This window comes from Epinephelus moara, chromosome 5 (assembly GCF_006386435.1).
Source record: "Epinephelus moara isolate mb chromosome 5, YSFRI_EMoa_1.0, whole genome shotgun sequence".
NCBI lineage: Eukaryota > Metazoa > Chordata > Actinopteri > Perciformes > Serranidae > Epinephelus > Epinephelus moara.
The window spans coordinates 12,871,781-12,892,195 of NC_065510.1; the positions used below are offsets into that span (position 1 = coordinate 12,871,781).

The following is a 20,415-nucleotide window of genomic DNA, read 5'->3' on the forward strand; positions in this document are numbered from 1 at the left end:
CCAACGTAATATGTAACAGTTACACAAATACGACCGGCACTGCTAACAAAACGAGAGCAATAATTGCTGAATGTCATTCACTGCTGAATTTATGATACACTATCTTGGATCTGTTGCGAATAGTTAAATACATCAAGTCTCCTGAAGCTTAGCACCTGTTCTTCTCCTTCTTCCTGATGTGAAGAGAGACAGACATCACAGAGACGTACAGTATGCAGATACACAAACCGATCTGCTTCTTAGCATGGCCAGATCCAGGAGCGAGGCCACAGGGACATTAACCTGTTTGTTTCAGAGCACTTCATTAGCTGAATTTTGAAAGATGTGTCTACTGTAGATGTTATCATATCACGACAGGACATGCACAGGCAGTTTGGTGTGCGTCACCAGTGATGCAGGCATTGTGTTGGACTGTTGTGGTGAAGAGGGAGCTGAGCCAGGAGGCAAAGCTCTCGATTAACTGGTCCATCTGCGTTCCGACCCTCACCTATGGTCATGAGCTTTGGGTAGAGATCGATAGAATGACATTGCGGATACAAGTGGCTGAAATATGTTTGCTCTGTAGGGTGGCTAGGCTCAGAATAGGGATAGGGTGAGGAGCTCAGACATCCAGAGGGAGCTAAAAGTAGAGCTGCTGCTCCTTTGTGTCGAAAGGCGCCAGTTGAGGTGGTTCGGGCATCTGATCAGGATGCCTCCTGGGTGCACATCCAACTGGTAGGCAGACCCAGAACATGTTGGAGGGATTATATATCTCGTTTGGCCTGGAAACATGTCGGGATCCCCCAGGAGGAGCTGGAAAACCTTGCATGGGGAGAGGGACATCTAGAGTACCCTGTTCAGCCTGTTGCCCCCCTGACCTGGCCCCGTATAAGTGGATGAAAATGGATGGATGGATGGATGGATGGATGGATGGATGGATGATACCATATCGTCACACTTATGATATTGGGTTTATTAAATACTTGCAGCCATCACCACAACAGAAACTAGAAGTGCATCCCCACTGTGCGCCTCAAGGAACAGCACGGTGACGTCACTGATTATTTCACAAGCTATAAGTTTAGCTCTGTTTCCTCTGTCAAGTTTAAGGCTACAGTTTTTAGTTTGGTCCCACGATATTTGCAGCAGTGACATCACTGCACGCATGGAAATGTTACAGTTACTGAAAGCAGCCTCTGTAATCATCATGTTGTTAAAGAAAACACTCATACATCAATACAGTACAAAGCCTATCGGGACTGGTGGAGGGGGAGTGAAATGTCCATGTGGGTGCAGGTCTCTAAATTGGAGAAAATAAGTCATTCATGTGGATAATTTATGTGTACAGATGACGTCAGAGCCGATCCATGCATTGCTAATGGACGAACAATTCCAGGTTCCTAACGCTGTGTGAAATGAATCCCTCAGGACGACAAAAATGTGAGAGAATTGTGAGAAAGAGTCAGCACCATGGGATTAGGAGGCTTTATCACATTGTTTACTAGTACCTGAACTTTCTGTTTGCGTTTTCAAAAAAGTTCTGACCCAAGTTGATTTGATTTTAGGTTTTGTGGTTGTTTACATACATTAAAAGTCACCAGAATGCAGGAAATGCTAATTCTCAGATTTTCCTGAAGGTGGACCCCAGGCTTCAAATTGGGCCCTGTTGTGTAAACTATGGCCCTTTCTGGTCCCTGATAGACACATCCCAGATCTGGCCCTGGTTCACACATCAATAATATTATTCTTATACACATTTTTAGGGTTTTCTATGAATAAAGTCGGGAAAAAAAGTGTAATTTTGATGTTTTTTCTTCCAACTTGAAGACTTTTTGTACTTTTTCCATCATTCCTCGGTTATGATCACTATACTCACACCATGGCACAGAAGCTTTACGATCGAGCCTAAGAGATTGAACAAATCACCAATTCAACCCAGTCATCTCTAAACTGCTTCTCCAATGGGAAAACATACTAAATATCTGTTGTAATCATCCACTGCATTGAAAGACTACATGCCACACAACCATGAGAAACATGGAAGCGAAAAGATGAACCAGGAACAGTCTGCAAGCTCTGCTGGGAGTTCATTGGGTGGGTAATAATTTTAATATCTGACCTCATAAGCTAAGGCAGGGCCGCTGCTCCCCCTTTTTTAAAGAAAAAAAAAAGAATGCCATTTTGTGTTCACATATTTTCCAGCTTATCAAGACTTGAGCTTAACAATTGCACTATTTTAATACGCCTCACACTGCACTGTAAACTTGAAGATACAGCCTGTTGAAGGCCTGATCTCTAATTCAACTGTGAATAAGGTGCATGAACTGCACTTCTTCAGATCTTTATTACAATAGGATTAACACTATATAGTGTTAAACCGTACTAACTAAATCTGAGTTTTTAATGAGGCTGTTAGATGTTTGTAGGCCGCAGTTGTAGCTGCAAACACAAAGTCGAAACCCTTATTTTTTTTTTGAAAGTTGAGAACAAACAACTACATTAGAAAGTATGTATTTATGTCATGAAGTCACACTAATTTTTTTGTGCTCGTAACTAAAATTTAGATGCCTTTAAGAAAAAGGGTAGCCTAAAAAATAAATTAAGACTATGTCCTACAATTTTAAATATCTGTAGGCTATCTTATTATCTGGCACACATTTTCTATGCAACACAGGCTGTAATCTTCTTTAGGGGCGTAGGTATTGTTTCAAATTTTAGGGGGAAACATATGAAGTGGGGTTTTGGGGTCCTCATCAGGAAATTTTGAGCATCAGAGACTAATTTTCTGCATTTTGGTAAATTTTTCTGCACCAATTTGTGCCTTTTTTCATCAATTTATAATGGAAATTTATTTTTCTTATTTTTCTATTTTTATTTCTTTATTTATATTTTTGGGGGAGGGTGGGGGTAAATGCACAAGTTCACAAAATCCACACATATGATCTAATTTTTGTCCCTGTCCAGAATTCTAACACTAAATCTTGGCTCCGTTTTTGTCATGACATGAAAGTAACTATTTCAAATTATTTTTTGGTCATTTTTTTTGCTTTGAAATAGGGAGCCATGTTCATAATAATGCTGCACATCACACACTTTTAGGCTGATGTCTTTTTTTCCTTGAGTCCAAATGCTCATTGGAGCTACATGTGGAAACTTTCTCTTGTTACTTCTGACTCATTCTCAGACATCAGTATTAAATTTACACACAATCCACTTTGACCCACTGAAAGTAAAAAATCATCCACTTTGCATCACCAGGTGGTGGTTTATTAAATTTATGACACTGTTTACACCCCACATAAAGCATTATTTTAGTCTCCCACCACATTTTTCACACCACAACACGGACACGTCGTCATCACCGTGACGTCAATACATTTACAACCCAGAAATTGCGAGAGAGAAAAGAGAGAGAGAGAGAGAGAGAGAAAGAAAGAGAGACTTCACATACACCTTGTCGTTTAATCAAAGGTAGGCCTGCTCAGTAAAATGTCCGGTGTGAGTCAGCGCAGTCGCTGCTCGGGTCCTTCTCACGGCCGCATTGCACATAAATATATTCCGTTAAATAAAGCAGAGAGCACGTCAACACCCCGTGCATGTGTGTGTGTGTGTGAGAGAGAGAGAGAGAGTGTGTGTGTGTGTGTGTGTGTGTGTGTGTGTGTGTGTGTGGTGGTTTTAATGGGAGGTGTTTGGAGAGAAAGGGGAGAAATGGTTCCGCCTATCCCGGTCCTGTTTCCCCTCTGCAGGAAGAGAGACTCCGCCGGTCTCCGTTCATTATCTAAGCAGTGGTATATTCGCTCAGTGGAAACGTAGGGCCCTACACATCTGGCAGAACAGAACCTGAGAGCTTTTATAGACCACTCTTTAATTCGGCATACATCCCATCCACCAAACAGCACCTATTTCATTAGACTGGGCTGGTTGCAGTGTTTCCTGTTGATTCAAATGTACGATGGATTTTATCAAACCTATCCAACCCAGCTGCTGTGACGCACATCCAAGCTTATAGACTGTATTTTAAATGAGCCTGTCCTAAAGTTTCCACTGACATCAAATATGTTGAATTATAGGGGAATGATGATTGATAAAACATGCGGGATATTTCCATTTGGCGACCCCCTTCTTTTGGTTAAAATTTTCATGAGGGATTTTTTCTCGGGGTACAATTTAAGGAGGACATCAGGGGTCGCTGATGAAAGGTGTGGGGAGTTATAAATCTGAAATCATGCTCTACCAGGAACTCCAACTTTCTTCGTGTCTCACCAACATGAACGGAGCTACACAAGCGTCCACCGTTCTCGATCCAGGTCCAGAGAGGTCACGATGATGACGATGAGCGCCGGTACAGTTCATCAGAGCGCGCCATGACTGTCCCATCACTCTCCCGGAGGAGCTGGAGGAGGGACAGGGTGCTGTCAGGACGGAGGGAGTGAGGGAAGGAGGGAAGGAGGGAAGGAGGCGCTACTGTTTGAGTTCCAGGGCCCAGACATGTTGAGGCCATCCTGTCCGTCCTTTACTCTTCTTATCGCCCGCTGTCGAGGAGGATGACGATGAGGATGATGACGTTGTCTTTGGGATCTCCACCTGCGCACACATGACATTTGGTGTTAGTTATTTTACGCACGTTGATGCGTGTTTAAATCAACTTGATATGGGTTATACGACAGAAAACAGAGCTAAACAGCACCACGGAAATCGTTTTCGTTATATGTAGCCTATTGTCTTGAAACAAATTGGACAACATTAACATAAATATTACCCAGCAAGCATCCCTGCATATCTGACAAAAATAACAAAGAAGGTAAGAAATTAATCATTCAATTGAATAGTTTTTAGATTTTATATAAAGCATATTTAAAAAGAAATAAATAAAAAGAAAAAAGAGACCCACAACAGATGGGTTTGCCTTTTTGAGGACACTATAATTATTTTGGTTTTTATTCATCTTTGAACATCTTAATCCCATGCAAGGGCCTGCTCTCTCTACAGGCCCCTCCAGCCCAAGGGCCCCACAGTTTTGCCCCTGGTTATACACCATGATAGCCTACTTTTTTTTTTTTTTTGAGAACACAACATGAGTGCACCTATTGGATTTCATGTCGCCATATCTGTAGACTTCAGGGGGACGCAGGGGACACATCCGCCTCAATATTTAGACCAATAAAGAAATTGAAAGTAGCAGAAGACCTTTATTTTGACAAAATCTAAGACACCAATTAACACCATAAATTGGCACAGAAAAGGCACAAACTGGTGCCAAAAAATTAAATAAATAGAATAATAATAAAAAATCACCAGAATGTAGGATAGTAAGAGTTTTCTTGCCGTGGACCCTCCTTACTCCCAGCCTTAAAACAAATCCTACACCCATGTTTGTGTGTGTTGAGTGTAATGATATTTTATTTGGGACAGGCCCAATTTCATAAATGCTCCACATCAGTAATTTCTCTATGAGACTTATTACGATGCTGAAGAATCACAATCATTTTTATTGGCCAAGTACACAAGCGATCTGACTCGGGTTTTGCATCGCTCTCAGTGTATTTAGGCCTACAGATAACTGGACGTACCAGCTATGAGAACAAGTAGGCTATGTGAAAGAATAGGTGTTCATTATTACATTTACACAGAGCAATAACATGTAAGTGTTTATAAGCTCCACACGTTCATATGGTCACCTGACCACCGGGTGCTCGGATAAAACACCTTATTTACTGAAGGATTTGACGTTGTAAAAAACAGGTTCAACTGTCCTTTAATGTTAAACACATGATCAAATTATTCTTATTGTTGTATGTAATTGTATTATATTATTCTTTTTATTGTTATCAGTTTTAATCTAGCAAAAGCTTTGAATCCATGATTAAATTAATAAAAATATTTTAATATGTTATATGGTAAAAAAAAAAAAAAAGCAATATAATAATATTAGTATTTATTGAGCGATGTGAGCTATGCATCTTTTAAACAAAACAAAACGTCGTCCCCATTTAAAAACAAAACAAAACAGCACAAATACTCGCAAAAAACCCTGACTGTACACGTCCGTAATAATAATAATAATTATGATAAGGGCGTAGGTTTCCTTTCAATATTTGGGGAGGACACATATGAAGGGTTTGGGGCAAAATTTCTTGAGCGTCAAACACCCAGTTTCCTGCATTCTGGTGAATTTTTATGCACCAATTTATGATTTAAATGTCTTTAATTTTGTCAAAAATAAAATGTATATGCTACTTTAATATTTTTACGGGGGGATAAATGCACATGTAACTACTGAAGGAGAAATCTACACCTTTAATCGAACTTGCTGATTTGAGTGAATTTAACGTGTGTTCTGTGCAAGAAAGCGGAAAACAACGAGACAATAGGATCAGTAGCAGGACCATAGGCCGACTTGGAAAATAGCAAATAGGCCAATAGAGAAATTAGAAGTATTTGTATATTAATATTTAAAAAAAAAGATTCATAATGACACTGTGTAACCTCAGCACACAGTGCAAATCATGAATGGACTTCGTGTCGTCACTGAGGCTCGTGTTTGATGACACAGTGACACCAACCTGCTGCAGTATCTTCCAACAATGTTTAATATAGTCATCCTGACTCAGTCCGTTTATTTGTGCTGAAGGACGGGATCTGCAGGATTTGCACCATCAGCCCAGACTCATCATTTTTCTCTTCATACTTCATAAAAATGTTGCACTGTCGCGTTGCTCCCAGCGAGCAGAGCCCACACCAATTGTGAAGCGGTGAACCACTGTTCACTCCGGTAAACACGCTGTAACCCACCAGCCAACATCCGCAAGAGCCTGCATTTAAAATCTGACTGCGACTTTGAAGCAGCGGCACGTGAGCAGGCCTCTTTCATTGTGCAGGGTGAGGAGCCACGGTGATCTCTGGAGATATGAGCGTTTATCAAACCGGACAGATCACCTGCATCAATAACTCATCACTCTGCAGAGAATATTCTGTTGCAATGAGAGTTTATTCTTCGATAGTTGCGCTGTTAAAACGCAGCATTTTCTTTGTATTACTTAAAGTAGCGTAAATGATTTTAACATTGTGTCCCCTCTGAGCATGCTGCGATATCAGCTTGTAAGTGGTCCTGCAACGAGCAATCTATATGAACACATTAAAGAGAAACAAAGACAGAAAAAGACAAGAGTTTATTAAAAAAAAGGGCTCAACACTTTTATACTTGGTGCTGAAATACGCGTATAAAACATCAGTCAGTCTGCGTTAAGCTTTGAGTTCATGGTGACTCTCTGCGTGTGGAAGAAAAACAGCAAATTTGGACAAAATGGGCATAACCAAAAACCAAAAAAAAAGTGGTCCGGATTGGCAAACACACTGTTTGGGTCCAGGTGCGTTACCAAAGCCATAAGGTCCAATAAAATGCGAGTGTTACCAGCAGGACGTGTCTGTAATTACTGCTAACAGGAGGAGTCTGCGCGTAATGATATACACAACCATGCAGCAGACACCCAAACATGTTCATCCCCATTGTTTCTACTGGGTGCTCCTATAGTATAATGGTATATGGTGTATGGTGTATGCTACAGGCCGCAGCTGCCGTGACACTGCGATCTGCTCCTTGCTCAGAACAAAAGTACAAAACAATGGTTTATACAAAAGGTAACACATTACAAATCGTAACGAGACAAGGGACAACAACAACAACAACAACAAGACTAAGAATGTGGATGAAATACTGACTGGACGTGTGAATAAGGAATTATTTTTATTATTAAAATTATAGCACACTGAGTTTATACTGGGCCTCCACTTTATGCTGTTGTTCCACGTCACTGTTATTAATTAGCAAATTATAATGTCATTATAAAAACTTTTTTCATAATCATTTGAAAACATAAATGCTCATCTACTGTAATAAGGCATAACTACTTTTTTTACACATTTGTTTACACATTCAGATTATAAATTAATATAATGAACACACAATGTACTTAATATAATAAATAATGCCTCAGTACTTCAACTTAAACTGCACTAAATATTTAAGCAAGCTAACAGCCAGTAGATCTTTACATGTGATGTTTGTATTAACTTAATATGGGGGTTTTGTCAGTGTTTTATTATTTACACACACCTAATTGAAGGATTTTTGGAGCTTCTTGCAAACACACACTCATGACACTTGTTTCCAGCAGTCACTTGTCAAGACAGAAGTCAGGCTCTGTTAGTCTGCAGGCTACATGTCACTGAACGTGATACATATCACTGTCTCTAGTCAGGCTGCCGAAAGCACTAGCATGTAAATTTACAGCTCTCTGTATGCTGCACGTTTACTCTGTATCACTTACAGAACCACAATGCCACAGAGATAGAAGTAAAAAAAGTCAAATAAATACTAGAATAAAATGAAAAGGTGTGCTGTGACTCATTCAGTAACATGCAGGCCTGTCACCAAGCACTGATGATTTTATAATGTCACATAATGTTATATAACACCTCTGTCTGATCCAGGATATGTTGACCTGGTTTCTTGTTCTGCTGTGGCTCTGATGTTTTTTTTTAATTGTAACTTTTACATGTTGTTGGTCTGCAATTTTGACAGGACAGGATATTCTTGTAAAGGAGAGGTTTGTTCCTGGTAAAATAAAATAAAATAAAATAAAACATTTATTCCTAATCTATTTATCAGAAATAATTTCAGAAAATGATTGAAATTCACATTTGTCATCACTTTGCCGCTACACTGTGATAAGATAATGCAGTGAAAGCTTAAACTTAAAGATCATGCACATATTTTTAATTTTAAAAAATGTATTTTAAGTGTAGCGTACAACAAGAAACTGATCAAACCGCTCTGTCTTGGTTAAAACCAAGCAGCGTCTTGTTCCTGCCTCTATCGATTTTGCACAAACTGGATCATTGGATTATCCCACTGTGGTACAACAACATCCACAGTGATGCGGCCTGAGTTAAGCTTTAATCAGTGACACAAAACATACAACAGTGTGGATGAAGAAAAAAATCTTATGAATTGCAAAAGAATCTTAAATCTCTCCTGCACACACACACACACACACACACAGACAGTGTAATATAAACTCAGGGTCCCTGAAATGACTGAGTTTATTACCTCAAGTCCCCCCTTATTTGCAAGCTTAGAGGTCATCCTCTTAAATACACTTTAAATTCACTTATGGGTTAACCGCTTAATCATTAATGTAAGAGCAGACTGAGCAACATTAAGTGCTTACTTAAGCTACACTCACTCGCTCACTCCTCTGATACAAGTTTCATCTTAATAAGAATTTATAGGTTTAAAACAAATTAAAAAATTCTGCTCATATATGTGATTTATCTGTAGTGTCCCTGTAGCAGGGCTGTGTGTGTGTGTGTGTTTGAGTTTCAGGACAGAGTTGACATGAGTTATTAAGAGGACCACATCCTTCTATTAGTGATTGCAGTTTGAAATGTGAGGAAAAATTGCTTTCTGGCTTCAATTATGCAGCACACTTCCTATAGGCAGCACGCTAGGCAACAGACAGGAAATAATTATTCTGTTCGATTCTCCTCTAGTCTATTCTGACCTGCTCTGTGTGGACCAAACGGTCATGCATTGCTCATATCTGCACATAATTTCCATGCAGGGCTCAACTTGATGTAGAATAGGGTAGGATGTTATGATGAAGTTATGATGAAGCCATAAAGCGAGTTTTGTCAAAGCATAGAATCAATGATAGTAAATAAAAAGACTGTAAATTCCTACATCTAGCCATGTAACTCAAATATAAATGAAGTATTAATTCTACACTGGCTACTGTGTTTGAAAGAGCAAAGTTGGACTGGGGTTAAATCTCCTGCATGTTTCAAACAATAAACCCTGGCCTTGTAAAGCTGCAGCCATGGGATATGGGCCGTATATATATGCAGAGCTGGAAACCAAAATCATGTGGATAATATGTGCGGCTGTAAAGGACGAAACCATCAAAAAAAGTGTTGCTAGGAATAATAGTGGTGGGTCTACATGGCTGAACCTGGCCCCTCCTGGCTCCAAGCTGTCTGAGGATGGCAACCAATTTTCTGGCTCCACTGTTGATCACTTGGACTAAACCATTATTGTGTAAAAGCTTTTGCTTATATGCTTAAATGGGGAAGTTTTTTTCCTCTCCTTTGGTAACCAGCCAAGTGTTTAGTATAAAAAAGGGGTAAACACACTTATATTTTACTGTTTACTCTCTCTTTAGCAGTCACCCCATATGCTTCATTGGCTGTTTAAATTCCTCCCCCAAATAAATAGGGCTGAGATTACACTCCATTTGTGTATATGTGTGCACAGGAAGAGTCTGAGCTGCTGTGCCTTTTTTTCACTCCTGATTTTTATGGCAGCTCTCTGACCTTCTCACTCAGTTTTAAACATGACAAAACATTGTATGTAATGTCATGTTAGGATGGGATAGGAGATCTAAATGGTGTTTAGCAACAGTGATACCGCGTAATATAGTCCTATGGAGTCTCCATAGATGGCGGATGCAGCTATTGTGCATGATTATAAAACAATCACGTAAAAGGAAAGCAGTTTCATAATTTACACTTTGTCCTTTCTGCACGATTAATCTCACCTTTACATAGATTTCCGTCTCCATCTTCTCAATAAATGAAGCTATGGCCAATCAGCAAAATATCCGTGTCTCCAGCCGCGTAAACTTTATTTATCGTGCCATTTCTGTCATCGTGCAGAAATATTTATAACCCTGGGATCGCCTATCACAGGTCAAACCTGTCAAACATTGACATAACTACCCCGTCGAGTCAACACAACATTATCCTTTTCAAAAATAACCTCGTTTGCACGTCACAATTGTAAGAGCAATGATGGCCGGTGACCCACGACCTTTAAAAAACAGCCGCGCAGGGTCCTCCATAAATCCAGCTGACACACAGCCTTTTACGCAAAGTATTGTATTTAAACAGGACTGTATTTTTTTTAGAAAATAATTTATTCACGTCGCTTTTTCTATGTGCAGAGCAAAACTAGTATTGAATTTGAATAAATAAAATTGCACAAAGTGCGTTATGTGTGAAAACTGATCTGTTATCAAATGGCCTATATTTTGCAAATTCTATGTTACCATTACGCACGTTGATCTCACACCAAATTGTATTATTTTATGGTCTTTTTTTCTCTAATGCGAGCGTGAATGGGAATGAGCAAATATTTATGTTACTCAGTTATGAATATACATTAACCCAATAGTGTGTTTCCTCTCGGACGCTGCCTTTTCCACTTCCAGTAGGACTAATGAAGAGAGAGTATTTACAGCACGTTCAACTGTGACCTTCAGTCATTTATCTTCGTGAGATGCACCAGAAATAATTCACTTTATGAACAGCAACAATATGTAAAATCTTCTTCCTGCAGAGTCTGTGAATTTAGGTCAAAACACGTCACGCCAGCCAAATTGTCATTAGAATAATATTATTTTAAATTATTTTTTAAAGGTGGGTGCAGTTGCTGGTTTAATCCACTTGTTTAATTAAACTATCTGTGCTTATCTCTGCGTCACATTACGTCCCTAAAAGCTAGCTGCCTAGTTCTCTGAACTCTCAGCTGTTTGCTTCTTTGTTGTTTTTCCATTACTGGCCTGTCTGTGAAATGTGTCTGCTGCTCAGTAGCTTATGCAGCATATATACTAAATTCAAGACTTGGAGAAGGCCTGTAATTATAGAACCAAGGCAGGCCTGTTGCTTACTTACCCAAATCATAATTCATAAGTTATTTGTCAGTGAATTGTTGCCTGCTGGGAGTGTCAGGCTACACCGGTGTTTCTTTATTATATATAGGTTGTGGTTAAACCCAGAAAATATGAGGGTATGTCAGATTTAGTTGATCGGGTAGGCTGGTGTCTGATGAAATTAATTACTCTTATGTTATTAAAAAACCTTGAGTACAATTGGTGCCCTTATTTAGGTCCACAGGCTGTGTCACGGTGCATACGTGCTCTTACCGTCTCTCTCTTCCTCCTCTCCTCCCGAGCCTCCGTTTTTTTCAGCTCGGCCTTGAAAGCCTGCGTGTCCCCGTGCTGTCCGTCCTTGTCCAGGATGTCCATCAGGTAGGAGATGTAGCTGGTGGCCAGCCGCAGCGTCTTAATCTTGGACAGCTTAGTGTCGGCCGGGACATTTGGGATACACTCCCTCAGCTCCGCAAAGGCCGAGTTGATGCTCTGGGTCCGCCGCCTCTCCTTACGGTTGGCCGTGGGTCTCCGCTTCACGGGCCGTGGATGTGTGTGGTGGTGGTGGTGGTGCATACCGACCGTGGCTCCGTTCACCGAGATGGCGCTGGCCCCCGGGACCAAGCCGCCGGGTCCGTAGTGGTGGTGATGGTGATGGTGCGGGTCCAGGCCGCCGGTGGACCCGCCGCCGCTGTTGCCATGGTACTCAGGGCTGTACCCGGGTGCGAGGCTGTACTCGGTTGGACTCATATCCGCGTGGCTTATCAGCCAGCTCGTGAAGTACGGAGGAGCCCCGGTGTCCTCGTGACACCGACCGGCCGCTGCATGCAAGGAATAGTGGTGGCTGTCGTGGTGGTGCATGACCGGGTGGTGAGGGAAGCCCGACACAAGACTCATAGTGGCACACACAAACACGCACTCACGCGCGCGCGTACACACACTCTCTCTCTCATGCACGCCGTTCCAACACGCACGCACGCAGGTCCCTCTCGGATGCTGCAGCAGTGAGCTCGCCTTCGCTGCTTATCGGTTGTCCGGAGCAGATGTTTGCATCTTCAATAACCTACCCAGCGGCTCCCGACGGAAACAGCCCGCCCGCTCCCACCCTGACGGCCGGTCCTCCGTGCAACAGTAGGCTAGACCCGGGATAGTCCTGTCTTATGTGGCCCAGTAGGCCGCTCAGCTCAGTCCAAACAACTCCTCCTCCTCTAAGACATTGTTCCTCTCCCTCTTCCTCTAGTTATAAAGTCACAGCAGCGTCTATCCCTCCTCTTCTTCCTTCAGAAACTCTCTCACAGTGCGCAGCTTATTCCTCCTTCCTCTCTCATCTCATCCTCCTCTGTGCGCCAGTCAGCAGCTGTCAGCCTCAGAGCCGTTTGGCAAGGCAGGACCAGTCTGGACAGGCACTGGGTCACTACTGTCTAGTTGATAGCCTACTGAGCTGTGGTAAAGCCAGCTTGTCTGTATGAGAAGGAGAGAGGGAGAGTCTCTGATTTACTACGTCATCTTTACTACCGGGGAGGAGAAACTGACTTCATAGCATTTGTCAACCAATGGCGAGCCCCCGCCCCCTCCTCTGGCCCCGTCTGCAGGGTCTGTTTACTTCTCTTTAATGTCAATGGGCCTGCTAAGTAGACCTGCTGGCTCTCTCGCACGCGCGCGCGCGTACACACGCAGGGGCCACGCGCACGCGTATGCACAACAACAATTAGCCTGCAAGGTCAAGAATAAAGTGAAATGGTCCTGGTCTTCTTTCTTGCATTTAAAGTTTACGCATAAGGGAGCCAGTAGCCTATCACAACACGGTCAGTAATATGAGCAGGGCTATTTATGTTTTTGTATTTTGTGTATTGTTGCCTATATTAAGATGCTTTAAATTGTGTATTTGCAGAATCCAGGATACAAAGGAGGTGTCTGGGAATACATTTCCTCAATGCTTTTGATTTGCAGCTGGTGCGTCCTGCAACTCCGCATGTTCTCAGTATTGATCAGGCAGTAGATCATATCTGTTATCCATGCGTGCTATCTGTTCTTCTTCTTCTTAATCTTATTAAATGTTTCTTTCTATCATGCAGCAATTTTTTTTGGGGGGGGGGGGCTGGAATCCTGTTTGGTTTAGCCCGTGCTAGCAGAGCTAATGAAGGAACCACTGGTCCATATATTTCCAGCTGACATGATGTCAAATAGTCACAGCGTGAAGGCCACAGAAACAGACACGAGCCAGTCCTGCGCTTGTGCAATGCATGTCAGTCTTCTGGACTTAAATCAATACTTTTATTTTATGTGTGTGTGTGTGTGTGTGTGTGTGTGTGTGTGTGTGTGTCCCACTCACAGTTGGCTCTAATTTCAAATGTTCACTGATAATCACATAAAAATGTCACAAATGTGAAAAATGGCGATACTGTTTTCATTTTTCTGGTATGAGAATGAAAAAGTCACAGTCATTTAGGCTATTTGATCCCAACCATTTCCTCGCGGTGTGTTATATATTTGCATATAAAGCCATATTGTTATGTAGCCTATTTTATACGTGTGTAATTACATTTTTTTTTAGGGCTTTGATTACAGTAAATTATTGTATAATTTGCCTCAAAGTCAAGAGGTAAAAGAAACACTAACTTACATGAGATTTTTTTGACAACGTAACGTGTAGTATTTTACATTTAAACTGACCTTTGTAGCCCTTGAATTATTCTCAAAAAGATCCAAAACAACTGAGAGACCACAATAAAGTTGGGAAAGGTTTGACTGCAGACGCATCCCGAAATAACGTCAAGCTTCATGCGTCCAAATACGAGATAAGATACCTTAAACGTATAATAAAAATACTACTACTACTACTACTAATAATAATAATAATAACAATAATAATAATATACATTGGTGATTTATTTAAAACTTTAAGAAATATTAAAACACTGTTGATGTAAACCAGCTCTGTGACATATTTACTGTCTGGCACATAGGCGTAGTTACATCACGGTAAGTTGCAGTTTAGCTTTAGGTTAATGAGAAAACTTAAAATCCATCATTTGATGAAAATGAGCACCAGTAAGATGCCAGGGCCGGTCCCGAGCTGACACTGTGACCGACCTCCTGACCGCTTCCCTCGGCTTCCTCAGGAACAAAAGCCCGCTGCATCTCCGGAGCTGTAAAACCTTGAATTTACCGCTGTGACCATGTTACAGAGCCCGTGATGGTTTCCTTTTTGTTTCGCCACAAGTTGCGACCTAAACGACCAAGGCTATTCTTTACTCTTTTTATTCTATTATAGCAGATTATACTCATGAGCTCTCATATCCAACTTATTTAAAAACATGCAGCGTAAGATCTTCATCCAACATGAATTAATATGATATTTCAGGCTCAAATATTTGCAGATCTAGTTTCTACACGTTCACTTCAGCTCAGACAGTGAGGGAGGGAGAGAGCAGGAATCAAATGGCAATTTACCAGATCTAACCCAGAACTGTGGTTGTATATAAACTACGCATAAATAAATGCATATACATCTTTGTGCTCTCAAAAAAGCTCAGGAATAATTTAAATATGGGCTTCTTTAAGCATCTTATATTAATAGAATACAAATATCCCATTTGCTAACAGTCACAAGGAGAGACATTAAAGCTTTGTTGATTAAAAAAAGACACCAAATTATAGCACTAGTAATATTAAAGTATATTAAATTTGGCGTCACGGTGTCCGTTTTTTACTATGTTGAATTCTACTGAATTAAATGACTGAGTAATTTAATTAGGGTCGCCTGGAAAATTTTGCTGGACCTCTATGTGACCCTTTGAGGGCCACTGAAGACCATTCACAGATCTCTGAAGACCTTTCAAAGACCCCTGGAAGCTCAGTCCAGTGCCCTGATGGAGACACCACCAGGATCCCTGAAAGTGGAAAACCAAACCCAACTCCTGAACTTCCTAAATGAGCAACTCATGCACTTTGTATATGCTTGCATGCATAACACTGAGCCTTCTCACTCCTTCCTATCAGCTCCACTTTACCACTATTTTGTTATTTGGACCTGAAGAGGACATAGTGCATTAGGCTGTTGGGTTAAGTTGTTTTTAATGCTGCTGTAAATGTGAATCTGAACCAACGTCCTGAGCACAGCATGCTTCCCACAGTGAGAAAATGTCAGGAGCCTGGACAGAGGAAGCTGTGCGTTTCCTACATACAGAGAAGGACTTCCCATTCTGGTGTTCACCCCCACTTTCGGGCTCTAAAGATGTCAGCAAAAGACATAAAGCCCTGGGCAGAGGGAGATTTAGAACTGGTGACAAACCAGTATGAGTCTGAAGGCCGCACAGAAAAATTAAATTCATTGGTTCCAGTTGTGGACAGCACACGGGCTTGGGTGGTGTCGTGATCTGATACTGGAGTGCACAGGGTCCCAGGCAGGTTGTGGACACACTGAATATAAAGAGCCAGGCAGCTGCCAGATGGCAGCAAAGATAAATTTGCTATAATATTATGCGTAGCTACAATTTTCACAAAACAATGGGAGCCTGGAAAGAACACTGATAACTCTGTGGAGCTCCATTCAGATTCTGCCAGGGTGGACAGTGTCTTTATTACAGATTTACTTAAATAATGATGAAAATCGTGGCAAGGCACATCAATAAAAAAATGACAAATAGATTGACTGACTGTAAATACAGCAATAAAATAATGAAAAATAGTTGCTCATTTACACGTCCAGCAGATACAGAGCAACATGCGGTTGGGTTTAGGCACCACCACTATACCTGCAGGAAACACAGCAATGGGTCGCTAAAAACACTACTGCTGATGGCTAAAATGCCACTGGAAATGCAGCAATGTTGTTTGTTGGTCTTGAGCAGTGGTCTGCAGCTTGGCCGGTGTCTCTCCTAGGTAACACACCATCCCCTCCACCTCATGTAGTCAGAGTCAGCTCATATACAATGCCACTTTATATGATAAAAACAAAATGTACAAATGTAATGGTTTGTTTTGGTCTCTACCAACTCTTGAGGGGACTATCTGTCTCCTCAACTGCTACATGCTCCACTATGTTCATCAGCTAGTTGTTTTGTTTGTTGCTGGGCAGTTATAGAAAACAGAGTATATATTCATTTATTTTAGAGCTGCCAAAATAACACATTCATTCCGATTAATTAATCACAGACAAAAATTGCGTTAAAAAAAATTAAAGCTGATTATTTGTGTTCTGTGGTGCCCTTTGACCTGGTGTATCATTGAAGGCCACAGTGGCTTTGTCACATGATGGAGTCAGATGTGACGACGCTGCTTGTTCCTGTGAATGGAACATTTACATTTAAAAAACGCCCAGATGAAGTGTTGATAGGAGCATTGTCTTCTGCAGTTTCTGCAGTAAGGAATTTTCCCACCGTTGGGGCCCCACTAAACCAGGCGTTCAGACGCAAACTAAGTGTACCTGTGACCGACTAACTAACTCTATTGCAAAATGGATGGCAGTGGACTGCAAGAGGACGGGGGGGACAACTGTGTCCAAAATCCAGCAGCTATATTACAACACATTCGCCAAAATGTATTTTTACTGAAATACTTAAAATACTTTCACAGCAAAAGTTGATGCATGCGATTAATCTAACTGCTTGACAGCCCTAATTTATTTATTCATTTTTGCTGAAAATAGCTGCCCGCTGGGGCTGAAAATAAATTTGATGTGAAGACTAAACCAAAGCCAGCCAACCTGTGAAACCAAAACAATTAGCTAAAAGACGCTAAAATGCTCCACTGAGCTGAGGTGAACTGCAGAGTTGGTTGATAGCTCTCTGTGGGATCAACACTACAAAGGACTGACCAATTTCCCATTGCATGTAGTCATTTGACCCATTGTGGAAATGCTGTTTACAGCAGCTTAAAATAAACATCTGTTTGATTTGCAGCAAATTGAATTCTGTAGTTATTAGATCTCAGAAGAAATACTGAGAATATTGTGCAAAGCCAAGAGTTGTAAAAAAGGTTTGATATGTAATCAAAATGGCAGGTCAATGGTGAGGATAAGAGGCCTTTATGTATTAAATGTTCAGTGGAATTTGTTTAAATTCACTGTTGCTATTCATCGTCGACTTATCATCTGGGAATGACACTTGATGTTATAAAATGCTTCACAATGAAAAGACTAAGAACAAGAGTTCTTAAACTGGCTGTCTGGTGTTGCATGGTGATAGTTTGAACACACAGCACTGCCATTTGTCAGCAATTTTCTTATTAGGGCACACAAGCTCCAAACATGACAAATGGGATTGTTGAAAAATTCCTTTTTTCACAGAACTAAACTTGAAACTAACCACAGCCTTTGAAAGGTTTTAACCAAACCCCACTTACAGAACAATCCAGGACTCAGAAAAGCCAACTGTCTGCTGTGTTTTAGGACTCTGACCTGGACTGTGGGGCCGTGTGACAGACAGAACAGTTTGTGGTTTGTGCATTTATACACAGGGTGTGAACTACGGGCGAGCCAGGAGGAGCTTGGCTTCTCATAATAATTCATGACCTCCCCTGAAAACACGATTCATGAAATTTTGGGGGGGTCTCTAAATATTGACAATATGCTGTTTTTGCAATGTATTTCCATCTTTCTGTATCTTCATAATCATGGATCATGTGTAAAACCAGGGTATTATTGATGTGTGATTCATGCACGAGGGTGATTCCTTACTAATCTACTTTGATAAAGACTGACATGCATGCTGTGTGGAGGTTTGATGTCGTCATTAACTGATTATTATTTATCCAATGTGCTGACATGAAGCAAGTAGACCTACGTGCTTGCAGCTACACTGTTTCTGTGCAACAAGAGTCACAGTCAGTCCTCTCTTTGAGACACACGCAAACAACCCCTTCCACCCCTTTCCACCACCCCCCATAAAAAAGCGAGCCTCCCCAAAAGCTTGGTAAAGTTCGCACGATGTTTACACATACACGTAGACTGTGTGAGGCACAGGGTGTGTGAAGCCCCTGCAAATGATGTGCATGTTGATGACATTCAGAGGCAGGGCTCACATGAGACACCTTTTAACAATCAATAAATATGTACACTTTTTGACTTGTGATTAGTGCATGAATACAACAATTGTTGGTGATAAAGAAATGTAATTATAAGAACCTGCAAAAGGACTGGGGCCTGTGGGTGTTGCTCCACATGACTGACCAAGAGTGACTCAGAAACAGAGACAACATTCCCGAAATACCAAGGGAACATTGTTTGGAAAACAAGATGCAGGGAAACATTTGAATATTTATGCTGTAGTCTTTCCTGCCAGCAAAATGATAAACGTGTATAGCCTTTGGTGTATGGGGTCAATAATTTCTCGACAACAGGAACTTGGCAACAATACAATCAGTCACACGTGTAAATGTTGCCTGAATGACTTGTTGGATTAATTATACATAAAAGTGACTGAAATGTGTGTTTATTTTATCAGCGCAGTTTGGCAGACTGTCGATATCTTCCGAAGTGACCTCCGTTTATTCCTGACAACTGACTGACAGCAAGAGGTAAAAACTAAATCCTCTGTCAATTATGGAAATAAAACTCAAGCCCCTCTCCCATGGAGCACAAGAGCAAAAGGGGAGAGGCAAGGTAGGAGACACCCCTTACCCTAAAGGTGAATGTAGGGGTAGTGTAGTATCAGACGTTCTACATATTGACTATGGAGGCCTAAGTGTGTCAGGTAATAATAAGTGACACAAATTTTGTTTAATTATAATACTTAATATTACGATTGATTGATATTACAAATGTACATTTGATTTTGACCCTGTTACAAACAAACAGTGCAAATTATTCCAAGGTTAGAAGGGTTAGCTATAGCTCGAATCACAATGTTTGTTTACAATAACTTCAGGGTAGAAACCCACCTTGCCCAGCGCTGAGCAAACACTGCCTCAACTGGTTAGTTTTTAGCCACCTCGAACAGGCCTACCTAAAAAAAAAAATCAACATCAGTTCAGGTATACGCTATATTTAGAGTATTTTAACCGCCTTACCTTGCCCTTTTCAATGGGGAACTAAGACCAATATCTCAAAGCTACCAGACTTCATTAACAAAAACAGTCATTTTACTTCACAGAACACGGAAGCTGCTGGTCTACCGCTGCCACGATTGGTTAGCGTCTAAAGTAAAGTGGTGAAAATAAATGTATCGTACACTAAACTGATATTGACTCTTTTAGGTGGGTCTTTTTAGGCAGTTAAAATATGCTAGATTGTTAAGCTTCCGTGCTGATAGATTTGGTTTGTCAAAGGCACTCGCAAAACAACACAGTACATAAAATAACCACAGCAGAAATGTCAGATAGGCTGGACCATCGTGTTTAACTATATATCTGTAAATGTTACAGTTACGGCTGAAAATGACAACAAAAATAAACAAGTTTGCCAGTTTTATATATCTTTAAAATTGAAATCAATTGTCAGTTGTCTATGTGGAAGTCACAGTGATTTGGTCTATAGGTGTGAAGTGGTTAAAAAGCTGAAACATGGTCCTAACTCATGCTTGCAGACTTTAACTGGTTATAAATGATGGTTATAGATAATAAAATGTTTGGAGTGCTGCTTATATTGTGGGAGACTGACCTGAAGAGAGAATGGGGGTTGGAATGTGTGGAGGAATTCTCTGTGAGGAAGGCATATGATTTATATTTGTTTAAGTGTTGAATGGGGGGCTGCATTCTGTGTGTGTGTGTGTGTGTGTGTGTGTGTGTGTGT

General features: G+C 40.9%; 1 protein-coding gene across 1 annotated transcript; it reads right to left on the minus strand.

The window, feature by feature from the left end:
* Positions 1-3,224: 3,224 nt before the first annotated feature.
* On the minus strand, positions 3,225-13,145 carry hand2 (heart and neural crest derivatives expressed 2). The gene is made up of 2 exons (XM_050045361.1): positions 11,961-13,145; positions 3,225-4,563 (listed from the first exon to the last, which is right to left on the minus strand). The coding sequence occupies exons 1-2, from the start codon at positions 12,579-12,581 to the stop codon at positions 4,441-4,443; spliced, it is 744 nt and encodes a 247-aa protein (XP_049901318.1). The 5' UTR covers positions 12,582-13,145; the 3' UTR covers positions 3,225-4,440.
* Between the last annotated feature and the right edge of the window lie 7,270 nt (positions 13,146-20,415).